The sequence below is a fragment of the Macaca fascicularis genome, chromosome 13, assembly GCF_037993035.2.
Source record: "Macaca fascicularis isolate 582-1 chromosome 13, T2T-MFA8v1.1".
Taxonomy (NCBI): Eukaryota; Metazoa; Chordata; class Mammalia; order Primates; family Cercopithecidae; genus Macaca; species Macaca fascicularis.
In genome coordinates, this window is record NC_088387.1 from 72,055,314 (window position 1) to 72,069,043 (window position 13,730).

The 13,730-nt window shown below is 33.4% G+C and overlaps 1 protein-coding gene across 33 annotated transcripts in view; it reads left to right on the top strand.

Moving 5' to 3' along the window:
- The window catches only part of NRXN1 (neurexin 1), a 1,134,169-nt gene extending 1,123,548 nt beyond the window's left edge, over positions 1-10,621 (top strand). For all 33 annotated transcript variants that reach the window (XM_045368569.2, XM_065527617.1, XM_065527623.1 and 30 more), the window contains one exon: positions 7,236-10,621. In XM_045368569.2, coding sequence (XP_045224504.1) covers positions 7,236-7,543 — 308 coding nt within the window. In that variant the 3' untranslated portion in view covers positions 7,544-10,621. The remainder of the gene's footprint in view (positions 1-7,235) is intronic.
- Positions 10,622-13,730: the final 3,109 nt, after the last annotated feature.

A 13,730-nucleotide genomic window follows, 5' to 3' on the forward strand; every position in this document is an offset into this window, starting at 1 on the left:
GTGGATGCAAACCACAAGGATACAATGACTATGTAAAAAGTCTATGAAGCTTATAGATGACTAAGCTGTAACATATAGTTTAGAACATACTGAATAATTGAAGAATAAGATTTGTAAACAGCATGATCCTATGGCTCCCCCTGGAGATGAGGGAGATTGTGCATGTTCTCTGCTTATTCGTTTTCAGTGTCACCAAGGTCATACAGAGTGTGGACGTCCATTGTCTCTTCTGTTCCCTGTGGTACCATTTGAGGTAGCAGCCTGTCCTAGTTGGGTTTCTCTATCGTGCAGGCACGTGATGAGTTTTCCAGTGTATAGTATCCCTTCCCATTCAATACCTAGATCTCTGGAGAAGATAATGAACCTCTCAGTATCAGAGTGGTGGCCCCTTAACTGCCCTTCAAATGCATGCTTTGGTGGTTTTGAAAGAAGCAGAGGAAAATGTCAGAGACAGCAGCCAGGCAGGTAGCAAAGGTTTATTGATTTCCAAGTTATTTCTAAATCTCCGATGTATTGGGGAAGGGCTAAGATGTGTCAGACATGTCCTCTCGCAAGACTTGTCTGACCTCCATAAGTGAACTTAAGAATGTGCAGGCATAGGTGGAGTTGGTGGGAGGGAGAATGGAGGGAATTTGAAACATCCAGCGTCCCTCACTTCTCACAAAACCACAGCATGAGTCGAAATTAATGCATGTCATATAAATCACTGTGTACCTGCTTTCCTACAAATGTAGCATTTAAACATGGCTTCTTATGAATGATTGCATCATAATTGTTTCTTCTGGCCTACATTGTATTGAAGCAAACAAATGGGAAAAAGTAATAAACTTTGAGTTGTTTTTTTTCCAAATGGGGAAGAGAAAAACTGTGCTAATCTCAATTCACAAACACCCCAGGAGGCTACAATTCCAATTTTCTTTTCACAGTATTAATGAAACTGAGTACTGGAAAAGTCAAATCTTCCCCTATAAATCCAAAATAATTTTCAAGGCTAGCCTAGAATTATAATAACTTCTACATCTATTAGACACAGTATAGAACCCTGGCCTAATGAGATCATTTTAGGCAACTCTTTTTCCTAGGTGGGGTGGAGACAGAAATTTAAAATCTATTACTTTAAGCTTAATTTATGAGAAAACCAGAAAGACTGGTCAGAAACTCTTAGTGAGAAGAAATTCAGTAAATGCTTCTTGCCAAGAGTTTTTTTTTTAAAAGGATCATTACAAGACAGGACATCTAACAATTCTGGTTAGCAGAATGATATATGCTGGGCATTATGGAGTTTAATGATCCTTTCTGATCCCCTCTTGATCTTAAATATATAACCTGTATTTGTTTGTTTTTTAACCACTAGCATGTTTTATTCTTTTTTATTTCCTAAGACTGGTAGTTTCTTACAATCTTTTTCTCAAAGCTCAAAAGCTGAATTTTCATTGTCATCAGGTTATAATGATACTCTTACTTTATCCTTGGTGTGCCAGGTTCATAGTTGACGACATACACATACATTAACAGTCTATACTGAAGAAATAAAACAAGCCCAAAAAATTACCTAGAAACTACAATCTAACCTTGAAAGTTAACTTTGGAACCTATATATATATATAAGATTACAGTGGAAGAAAAGCTCATTCAAGTATACAAAATAATTTCATAAAAGTGACAATTTGAGCATCTGATGGCATGCTAATGCCTTGGTCAACTCGTCAATAGAAAGACAAGGTCCCACCACCCACCAAACCCCATTCTATATCAGGAATTAGGATTATAAACACCATTTATCATGCAGAGTTGCAAAAACATAGATCAAGAGCAGTTTTCTTTAATAACAATAATTGATTGCTGTGTTTCCAATTTCAGAAAGAAAAATGAAGGATGTCACTTACCACTGCAAAGTGAAATCTCCTTGGAAAAATTTATTAATATTCAAAAATGTACCTTTCAAATTGCTTAGTATTGTAGCACTTCAGTTGCGAATCATTGTCCTCAGTAATTGCAATCTTTAACTTCTATTTGCATACGCTAAGGTATGATTAGATATAATCAAACAATGCAAACTGATAAATACAATGCCAAGTTTAATGGCTTAATATGCCCCCATCATATCATCATATGTATCACAAAAGTTTTTTAAATTAGTGATCAAATATTATTTGTTTTGACAAAGCATACAATTTTATCTGCAAGCAAATTTAGAAAGTTACATTTTAAAGTAATCATGCCAATATGAAACACAAAACCTGTTCTGCTGAAATAATCACACGTAGATACTTGTGCCAGTAAGAATTATTTTACATTGTGTTTTGAAATTAGGAAATTGACAATAAATTTTGTGGTTTATTGAACACCTTCCTGAGTAATACACCAATCCAAGAGGCAAACAGTCCTGACCCCTGCTGGCCTGACCTTCTTCATTTACCTGGGGGTGGGGAGGGCCCCCACAAGGATAATTCGGGAGCTGGAAGACCAAGGCGCAGAGGCGATAAAGAGGGGTAAGTGGGAGGAGAAATAGAGAGGAACATGGAGGAAGCAACAGAGGGTGCAAGAAGCTGGTAAGAGATGAAGCCTGCACTGACATCCCTCTCTGCTCTGTACTGAAGTCTAATGTGTCTCGAATATATTTTCCCCATGTGTTTCTTAATTGGATCTAAATTTGTTCTAATTTGAGGAAATGATGTTCTCTCACAGATACAGTATCAAAGACTATCAAAAATAAAGAAATAACACATAGGGCGATTTCCTTTCCTGTTGTTGTAGTTTGAAATAACTATCTCAGCAAAAGACAAATTAAAATCTGAAAGATTTATTTTTTAATTTTTAATTCAGAGCAACAGTTGCATTTATTTTTTCTATGTGATAAGGCACTAAAATATGCCTTTAGCATTAGCTATTCATTTTCCACAATGAATTATCATCTGAATTATCATTGGATATGAACAAATTGATTTAGACTATAATGCAGAAATACTAACTGTCCAAACACTTGACAGCTTATGTTTACCTAAGTTACCACAATGTTAATTAGACAACAAAAAACAAGAAAATTCATAGGATTCTTGATAAATCTACAGGGACAAAGCAGACCATGTGGAAAACTTCTAGAGACCACCATATCTTACCAAATGCTAGGAGAGAGAGGAAGGATTAAAAGCTACTTTTCAGTGGTCCTTTCAGGTAACATGCTTTATCAGTGCAAGAGTCCCAGGAATTTTTCTATAGCCATTTCGCTAAATGAATCTCAGAAGTGAGTAGGAAAGAAGTGAATGCAAATATGAAATGGGTCATAATTATTGTACTGCTCTGTTTCCTTGCTAGAATAATCAGTAGCTTCCAAATCATTTAGGTTAAAAATGCCAGCACAAGTCAAAGCCTTCGTATTGTGATGAAGGTGTGCATTCTCGCTCTCCTCACATGTCAATCCTACTGAAGTTTTCCATTGATCCAAATTCCTTATATCCCTGGGCCCAATATAACGAACTGGCTACGTCGGCTTAATTTTACCTACACATCAGAGTTAATCTTTGAAGATTCAGGACTTAAAGACTTAAGCTTATTTGTTTGTATTCCATTATTTTAGCTCCTCCTCCTTTATTCTCTTTCACTTGCTTTTTTTTAACAAGTTAAATCTTTTTTAACAAGTTATTCTCTTTCACTTGTTTCTTTGTCACATGCTGGAACAAAGAAAGAAAGAAGGGGTGAAAGTAGATTTTAGTTAATTACATTATTCACATTTCAGCACTGCTAAGAACAAAACATGTAGCAGATGGCTTTAATTGTTTTAAAATATCTTATTTTGGTTTATTATATAGTTTAGAGGGAATGCAAAATTCTTAAATCCATGAAATTAATTATAAGTTTATCTTATTTTTTTCACATTTTCGTAAATGGCTGAGATGACAGCATTTCCCTTTTATATAAATTTCGAACAAATTACATAAAAAGACATTTAATATATTAGTCATTGATACTATTCTCTATATTTACATTAATATAAATTTTCTTCAGAGATTTTTCAGTGATCATCAAAATAAATCATTAGCGACAATAAGAGAAGCCACATTTATAATTACTGAATATATTTAAATGTCTTCGGCCTTTTATTGCATATCTGGGAAAGATGTCCCATTAACACATAAATATATATATATTTATATTAACACATAAATATATATATTTATATTAACACATAAATATAAATATATATATTTATATTAACACATAAATATATATATTTTTTTCTTTTTTTTTTTTTTGAGACCAAGTCTCACTCTATTGCCAGGCTGGAGTGCAGTGGTGCGATCACAGCTCACTACAACCTCCGCCTCCCGGGTTCAAGCAATTCTCCTGCCTCAGCCTCCCAAGTAACTGGGACTACAGGTGTGCACCACCACACCCAGCAAATTTTTGTATGAGACAGGGTTTCACTATGTTGGCCAGGATGGTCTCCATCTCTTGACCTTGTGATCCATTTGCCTCGGCCTCCCAAAGTGCTGGGATTATAGTCGTGAGCCACCCTGCCTGACCAACACATAAATATTTCTAGTCTTAGAAGAAAAGTCAAGAAAAATTTCACTTAGCCTTCCTATTTGAAGCATAAATAGAAAAAGAATATTAATCAGTCAGACATGGTAGTATTCCAAACATACCTATAATAATATCTGCTATGATGGTTATTAAAATTTTAATGTGAATCAGGGAAAAGAAAGATAACATGTTTATTGGGTTTATTTAATTTTGGTAGAGCTTTTGTAGGTTATATTTTTAAGAAACATGATATTTAGAATTTTTACATCTGAGTTTTGTATAGAGATATTTTTAGGCCTCATATGACTTAAGCAACAATTTGGCTAGTGTTGCAAAAAAGAAAATATTTTCCTTAAACGGGAGATGTTTTCAAATGTGTATGGCACAGTTGAAGGATTTCAGGCTTTGTTGTGGTCTTTGTGACCTCATTCTTATTTTAACACAAATAGGCTATGTGCATAGTTGTTTTGAAAACCTCTCAGAAATATTGTAGCAGATAAAAATAAAATAAATGTTTTTCTGATAAGATAGTCCATTTTTGATACCAATTCCTTATCAAAAAAATACATGTCTATTCTTAGTATACAAAATATAAACCCTCCATTCCATCAAAATTCTCCAATTTTACTGTCATAAGCTAAATGATTCAAATGTTATCTCCATTCTCCCTATTCCCTTCTGTCAGACAAAGTAAAAGTGAGGTAATTGTGAAAATGTGTTTAAAATGAAAGCATTCCATCAGGTTGGAAAAAAATGATTTAGGTAACATTTAAATAAAATTCCCTTTTTAGCTCTCGAGACACCATAGTAAAAGAATGCTCTGTAAAATGAAAGTTTTTATTTAGTGAAAGCAGCTGAGCTAATTGGCACACTTTGGCAAAGATGACTGTATTTAAAAGAGAAAGTGCTGCCTTTGGTTTGTCAGGTAGTGACAGAGTTACTGCAGAAGATTCTATTCTTCATGAGAGAAAATTAATTCCTGTAATCAAATACTGTGGATTACAGTCTTTGTCTCCTTCCACCTTGGCCACAGAAGCAACTCCAAAGCTTTTTATTAAGCCGCACTCCATGGGCTTTTGTAAAACAAGCAAGGACATATTCAGCATAAAAAAATTTCACCTGCTACGTTTTGTAGCACCAGAACATAGCATATTGCTAATTTGAGACTGAGAGCTACTACCTTGGAAATGGCTATATTTGTTAAGACTTTATTTGGAGAAGGAAAGGAAAATCACAGAAACACACACACACACACATACACATTTAGGCAAAAGAAATCTTGGTGATATTTGAAAATGGAATTACAGAGCCGTATAGAGCCATATGTTTAGTAAAATGATTCCCAGTAATTAACAAGAACTTTTGCAGAAATATTAAAACTAATTACTAAATGATGTTTAGTAGTAGTGAAATAAAAGCATAATTTTAGTCTTCTTAAGTTTTCAGTTCTTACATACACACGAACACACACTCATACACATACATCCTATCTAATATATATGCAATCGAGATTATTTAAGTTCATTATGCATAATTGGCAAAGAATCGTGTTTTGAAAGATGTAGCATTTTTAAAACATTACATCTGAAAAGTAATATTTTTATGTAGGACAAGTGAGAGGATAGAGATTCAGGGAAAAGCAGAAAACACAATTCACAAGGAAAAAATGACCTACAGTCAGAGTAGGATAGAATCTTCTTCTCTCTCTACAGTTTCTATCCTTTAATATCAAAAAAGTTTATTATATATAGGGGAAAAGAGCTGCTCCTTCTCCTCCTATCTACCAATTAAATCTCAGGTCCATTCTTCCCCATCGATCAATTTCAGTGTCTGACCAAGCCTTCAAGAAGATATAGGCACCCCCAAATCCATTGTTCTCATCCAAGAAAGAACCTTACTTATACTTTGGGAAGACTGAAGAAGGGTTTTGTCAGTTGAATAAAACTAACCAGTCTTCTATTATTATCTATTAGGTAGTTCTGAGTTTTGACTAAAAAATCAATCTAGACTGTATTTAAAACTGAGAAAGAATATTTTATTACTTTCTTCTCCAAAGTTTAGCTTGGGAGCTCCCCAATCAATTAATAAAATACACACATACTTATGTAAACAAGTAAATCTCCAACAAAATGGAAATCAGTCTATTTTCATTTATAAAAATGTAACTAAAGTTATACTTTAAAAAGCAGACAGTTAAAATGTGTGAATTATCTTATTGTTCAATACTGTATTCTTTAAAATACAAGGGAATATGATTTCTAAAGTAGTCCTAAATTTAGTTTTCCTGATTCAGTCTAGTTAGACCTATGTTCTAGAGCAACACCAATTTGATTCTTATGATTCCCTCTAGTATTATAGGGTAGGGCTGTTCTGCTTTTCTTTATGTTGGGTTTGTGGTTTTTCCACTTAACCCACCAACATGGCCCTTTAGAGCTAATTGGGGTTTATTTAGGGCAATGCTTACAGAACTCTGTAAACAAAATTGATTTGTGAAAAAGAAGACATAGCAACAAATCTCTCGCAGAGAACTTTGAATCATAGTCCCTAGTTTTTAGTACCCATGAGGCAGAGGGATGGCTACAGGTATCAACAGGATACCTTTCCTAACGCATAGGTGCTGTTAGAAATAGATAATAAATGTGAATGTAGCTCTCTGGTATTCAGTGAACTCAATGATCACTTTGTGTTTGTTCTCATCCTCTTTTCTATAGCCAACCCAACCCGAGCAGGCGGCAGAGAGCCGTACCCAGGCTCAGCAGAAGTGATCCGGGAGTCCAGCAGCACCACGGGTATGGTCGTTGGGATAGTAGCTGCTGCCGCCCTGTGCATCCTTATCCTCCTCTATGCCATGTACAAGTACAGAAACCGGGATGAAGGCTCATACCATGTGGACGAGAGTCGAAACTACATCAGTAACTCAGCGCAGTCCAATGGGGCTGTCGTAAAGGAGAAACAACCCAGCAGTGCGAAAAGCGCCAACAAAAATAAGAAAAACAAGGATAAAGAGTATTATGTCTGATCCCAAGATCTTAAATGGACACTTGTATAGAAATAGTCTTCATTTTATCTGAGACATAATATAAACTTATTTACTTTCCTTTTTATGAAGCACATACAAAAGAAGACAGGGAATGCAATCAGGAAGGAAAGACTTTTTAAAAAATAAAAACAAGTATCTCATGCTCTTGTTTCTCAAAAAAGAAAAACAAAAAACAAAAAGTAGGGGCCAATAAATTCCCTAACATCCACAGTGTTTTCATTTACTCTGCTTGTCTTTATGTTGCTGGAACATTTCTAAAAGACAGTGATGACCGCACGCATTCATAAAGCAAAGGAGTATTACAGCATCAAGGCACAACACAGAAACCAACACAAAGCATAACACAAAAAAGAAGCTACCTATGATCCTGGATTTAGCCAAAGTGCTAGCGCTTTCCTGAGAAGTCAGTTAGTCCAATTGCCAGAGAAGACTGTCCTTTTGAGTGACTCAACCTGCAAACCTTTAAGAGTTTGCCGCCTGGTGCAACTGGAGCAGTGGTTGGAACTTGCATTTGAAACAAAGTGCTGGCTTTTTTGAAGACTTGTGTAGGAACACATTCAAAAAGCCCCTTTCTGGTTGTGAGAGAGGAAAAAAAGTATGGAGGCCTTATTTTCAAAAATGTGAAATATAAGGCACATTTTCACACAAAATTTCAAAACAAAAACAAGAGGGCATAGATGCAATCATTGGGAAATTTTCATGCACGCTTATTATGTTATTACATATGTTTATATAAAATCCATCTCTGTGTGCTTTCTGGACTGTGATAAGTGACGTTTTATAGCCTGTTGTATAGAAAATGCAAAATATATCTCTGCTCTTCAGCCATTTTTGGTAAATTCAATGTTATAAGTGTTGCTAAGTATAGGGAGTTTTATGACATCAGAGCAACAATTATTTCATTTGGTTTTTTTTTCTTTGCCACCATTATAAATTGCCACAATTACTTACTTTTATTTTTTAAAGAAATTACAGTGTAGTGTTTATTCTAAGGAAGATATGTATGAATGTATATAAAAAGACTCAGCTACTTTTTTTCTTATATGTACAGCCTTCATTCTGTTGCAATTGAGTTTTAGTACTTGTATGAAAGGTGTGAATTAGAAAGTCAAATATATACATATGTATCTTATAATCTTTTCTCCCTGAAATACATTCCCACATACATTCACTATTTTCACACACACACACACACACACACACGAATCCACAGCAATCCATCAGATGTACTAGAAGATCCAAACGTGCATACAGTAGCAAATATTTATTGACATATTGAAAAGCAGGAAGGAAGAGGGTTGTGCCAAGGTATTGACGACAAATGGGGTGATTTGCTTCATTGAGATCTTGCTCCCAGGTAACCCCAAGAAGATTTTAGTCCCTAATGAAATGAACCTTTCCTTATCAAATAGAATATCACTGATATACTGCTGCATGAATAAGAACCATTATGTGGGCAGGTTATGGAAGCAAAATTGATTAATCTACACCTTAACTCTGGCTGCTGCAATTGAAAACTTTCTTTCTAGTAAAGTAATATATATATTCTCTGAATCTGATGTGCATGATGAACATTTCTGGAAAGTAAACATTTTCTCAACTAAGAAAGTATTTTTCAGTAATTTTTTATTCTGTATTACCCATTTAAGAAAATCATTCTCTGTTAATTATTGACTATGTTTTAACTTTTCTGGTTTTACATATATATCATTAAATATAGTTTTAGTTTAACACATTAAGTAGTAGAAAAGTATAGAGTATACACTTGTTTTTGCATATTATTCACTGATGTTCACAGCAATAAATTATTAATATGAGAAGGTAGTGCAAAAGAAATGCATTATTAGATTGCAAGTTGATGCTTCAGTAAAAATTGGTTGCATTACTTGAATACCTTCTAAAAGAGCGATAATAAATTTTGTAGAAGAGAAGAATACCTTTACAATTAGCTTTAATCAGCAAAGGCAAAAAATGCAAAACATCTTTTGTGATACTTTAGTTGATGAAAAAAAGCCAAGAAGTGGCCTGGATTTCAGATATACAGCACCTTAGAAATATGTATAATTCATAGCAAATCACCACTATCTATGGATGCCAAGTAATTGTTGTGAAAGAATCTTAATGGCTTTTTATGACCCAGAAAGTAGAAGGTATACAATGAAAATTTAATATCCATTACTTCTTTTCTAGATTTTCTTTTTTTTTTAATTTGCCACATTAAAGAATTCATGAGTCTTTTCTTTTCCCCTGTCTCATTCAGTCTTACTCAGGGAAAGCCAGTAAAATAAGAAGGGAAGTGTAAAACTACTAATTTACAGCTTGAAGGGTTTTTTGTTTTGTTTTGTTTTGTTTTGTTTTTAAGGTTGCTTTTCTATTTTATCTATTAAGCTTGAACCAGTTTCCATCTGGATAGATTCTAAAATATAATAGAAAATAAATTGAATAATGGTAATTTTAAGCAGTATATCTATGAAATGTGTTGTTTGGGATTGATTTCAATGTTTCTCCCCAGCATAAATTCTAAAGTTACATGCAATGATATAGTTTATTATCAGTAAGATTATTTCTAATATTATTGGCTTACACAAACTCACTCTAGCAAAACTTATTTTTTTCCTGAATGGAAAAAGAAAAGAGGGGAACAGAGTTAGAAGGAGAAAATGACTTGAATCCCAAGTATCTTCATACCAAACATATCAGGGTTCCATGCATAGTTTGCAGTTGATTGAGGATTTCACACTACTTGGCATAAATTTCATTACATCTCTAGACTGTAACTTTTCTGATTGATTATGCTTCTTTTTTATCCATGTAATGTATTGCCTTTTTTAAAACAACAAATACTACAATAATGTGTGAAGTGGTCAATCCCTAAAACATCAAAGAAAGGCCACAAAACCCTACCCTTCTAGTGCTTTGTGTGATTGGGTATCTAAGGGGTTTTCTTCTTCTTTTTTTATTTGTTTGTTTTTCTGTTGCAAGGCCAATTTATCCATTATTGGAAATGCTAAGCAAGTGGAATTTACTGTTTTGTTAATAAAATATTTCTTAATACAACTGTGGATTTATTGATTTAAAAAAGTATATGCGGCACCATTTCATGATGTGGTGAAAGTGGGAAAGTGGTGAAAGTGGGACAGTAAGGAAGACTGCATCTGAAGGGAAGACCCATCCTTATATTACAGAGGAAGAATGTTGACTCTCTTTTGTCTGAATTTTACTAGTCATTAAACACCTCTATATTCATACAATTAAAGGCAGAGCCACTCAATGTACTTTTGTATACATTTGTTCATCTTGATATGCCAGAAACCATAAACTGATACAGTAATTATTGAAAACAACATTAAAATACTAATTTCATAAATATGCTTTTTCTCTATAAAAAACAATGGAATCCAAGTTAAGTAAACCTGTGATTAAATTCCAACACTATCACATACTAGTTACCATTTGCCTAATTTCTTTGACTCTCACATGTTATTTGAAAAAAAAAATGTATAAAAGAACATAGTGTTTGTTTCCATAGAACTATATTTATTTCTCACAAAATAAATTGGCTTTTTAGAAATCAGATGATTCATCAGAGTAAGTTTTAGTTCAACAGTTGGTAACTGTTTTAAAACCCTGGCACTTGAAAATGATTTTCTGATGAAAATGCGTAAGTTTAGTCTTTTTTTCTTCAACAGTAAAAAGTCTGAACATGAATGCTTAATTCATTTTGAACCTGCAGTGTCTAGATATATTTGTTACTTCTTTATTACTATTAATGCGTGATTGTAAAAATGTAACAGAAACAATCCACATTTTATTAATGTCTAAATTAAAGGATATATAACTTAGTTTCCCTTAAAAATACGTAAGCACTCCAAAGGCGGTTGCTATATAAAACCTATTATTAGTAATCAGGCCAAGTATTTTGGGTCTTAACCTATAGAGGGCATAGATGTCCAGGGCCCAGTGATTAGGCCTCAAGGGTTGCTAACTTACATATATGTAATAATAGAGATATATGTAAAATATATATGTATATATAATAGATAGATTTTAACATTATATATAATTGCTATTACATATAAATATATAAATATATATTGAATTTAAATATTTTAATATAAGTATTAAGTATTTAACATAAAATTATATATAATATATATTTATACATATAATAACTTGGCAGGTATATGTGAATGAGCATTTTCCCAGTAAAAGTATTCATTAGGTTCATCAAATCTTTAAACGGTTTCAAAATTCCCCAAAAGATTGAGAATCACTAAAACAGACATTAGATATAAACAAAACTTTTTAATAATACTGAAGATGAATGGTTCAGCGAATATTAAGAAGACCAAGAAATACAAAAAGTAGTCAGGAGTGGTGGTGGGCATCTGTGTTCCCAGCTACTCAGGAGACTGAGACAGGAGAATTCCTTGAACCTGGGAAGTGGAAGTTGCGTAAGCCAAGATTGCACCACTGCACTCCAGCCTGGGTGACAGAGCGAGACTCCATCTCAAAAAAAAAAAAAAAAAAAAAATCGTCAAGGAGATGGCATGAACTAACTTTAACCATTACAGTATCCTTCTCTATAACTAAATGTCCAGTTATACAATTTTTACTGAAATTAATCTTGCTTCATTTTTACAAGTTCAGTCTTCAATTATTTATTGAGGTCTAGTATATGAAAATCACCCCATTCATCCCACATATCTCTACTCTTCTGAACAACTTAATATTAACTTAAGGGCAAACTTCTCCAAGAATTGGAATCTTTGATTTAGCACCTTGAAGACAATCAGTGAATATCTAATATGCAGCAAGGTCTTACCCAACAATGCATCCATCTTTAAGCATGTAGCGGTCAACAGTATTTGAGAGTGGCAGCTAGACTATGAAAAATACCTTACTGACCCCTAAATATGTGGTCACCTTTAAATAAAAAGAAGAAAATAACTTCTTGAGAAACATAGAATATGGAACCATAGCATTCATTCAGTAAAAATAACAATCAATAAAAGAAATATTGAATGCTTCTGGTCTGTGAAATTTCAGATGATTACTGATTAGAACAGTGTGCTTTCAGTTAGGTAAAATAATCTTAATAATGATCTGTCACAAGCACCAACAGTTCAAGCAAAGTGGATCTAAATACTAGATTTGAAAATTACTAGCTGTGGGACTTCGTGCAATCACTCAATCATACTAAGTTTATTCAGCCATAAAAGAGAATGATAAGGAGACAACCTATAGGATTGTGAGGAATAAAAAACATAATGCACTTAAATGCTTTGCATAAAGTTCAATATTTTACTAAAAGATAAAAGTTAAAGTTCACCTGTGTAATAGGGTAAAATTAAAGTGTGCTAGGTAGCTACTAAGAGAGTAGAATTATCATAAATTCGTAGATTTAAAATTAAGACTATTGTAGGTGTTTATGTTAATATTTTTCCCAACATAGGAGACACTTTTACAATGTCCCAGACAAAGCATTGCATAGCCACGGCTAGAGGAAGGGTAGCTCCTTTGCAAGGCAATCGATTTCATGATAGGATAATTTTGGTTCCTTATATCTAGTTTTCTGTAACCTTCACTTATTGATTCTAATTCTCTTTGTGCAAAATAGAATATACCCTTTTTCCCCATGACAGCCTTTCCAATACCATCACCCTCCCCTAAACAATGTCTGGATTTTCTCTTCTCCAATCTTAATATTCTGGTTTATCATGGCCATTATTCAAATTATATAGATTCTAAGCACCTCATAATCTTAGTAACCTTTTCCTGAACCTCTGTTCACAAAATCTGACACCAAACAACCATAGCATTTGGTGATCAGCCAAAAATACAATGGATTTTTCACCTTCCTTGATATGAACTTTTTCTCCCAGATAATGACACTTAAGATTTCATGATTTTTCAAAAGCATATATTGCTTATTTGAATTACATTGAATTTATGATCAACAAAATTATCAGATTTTTTCCAGGTAAAGTCTCCTTTAACTTGTACCTAGACAATTATTACTCGAATATAAATGTAGTATTTTACATTTAACCATGAGAAATTTCATTGTATTGAAGACTGATCAGTTCAGATAAATTTATATTTTGACTTTCTCATATGATGTCCTAATATTCACCATTGGCAAATTTTGCATACACTTACATGA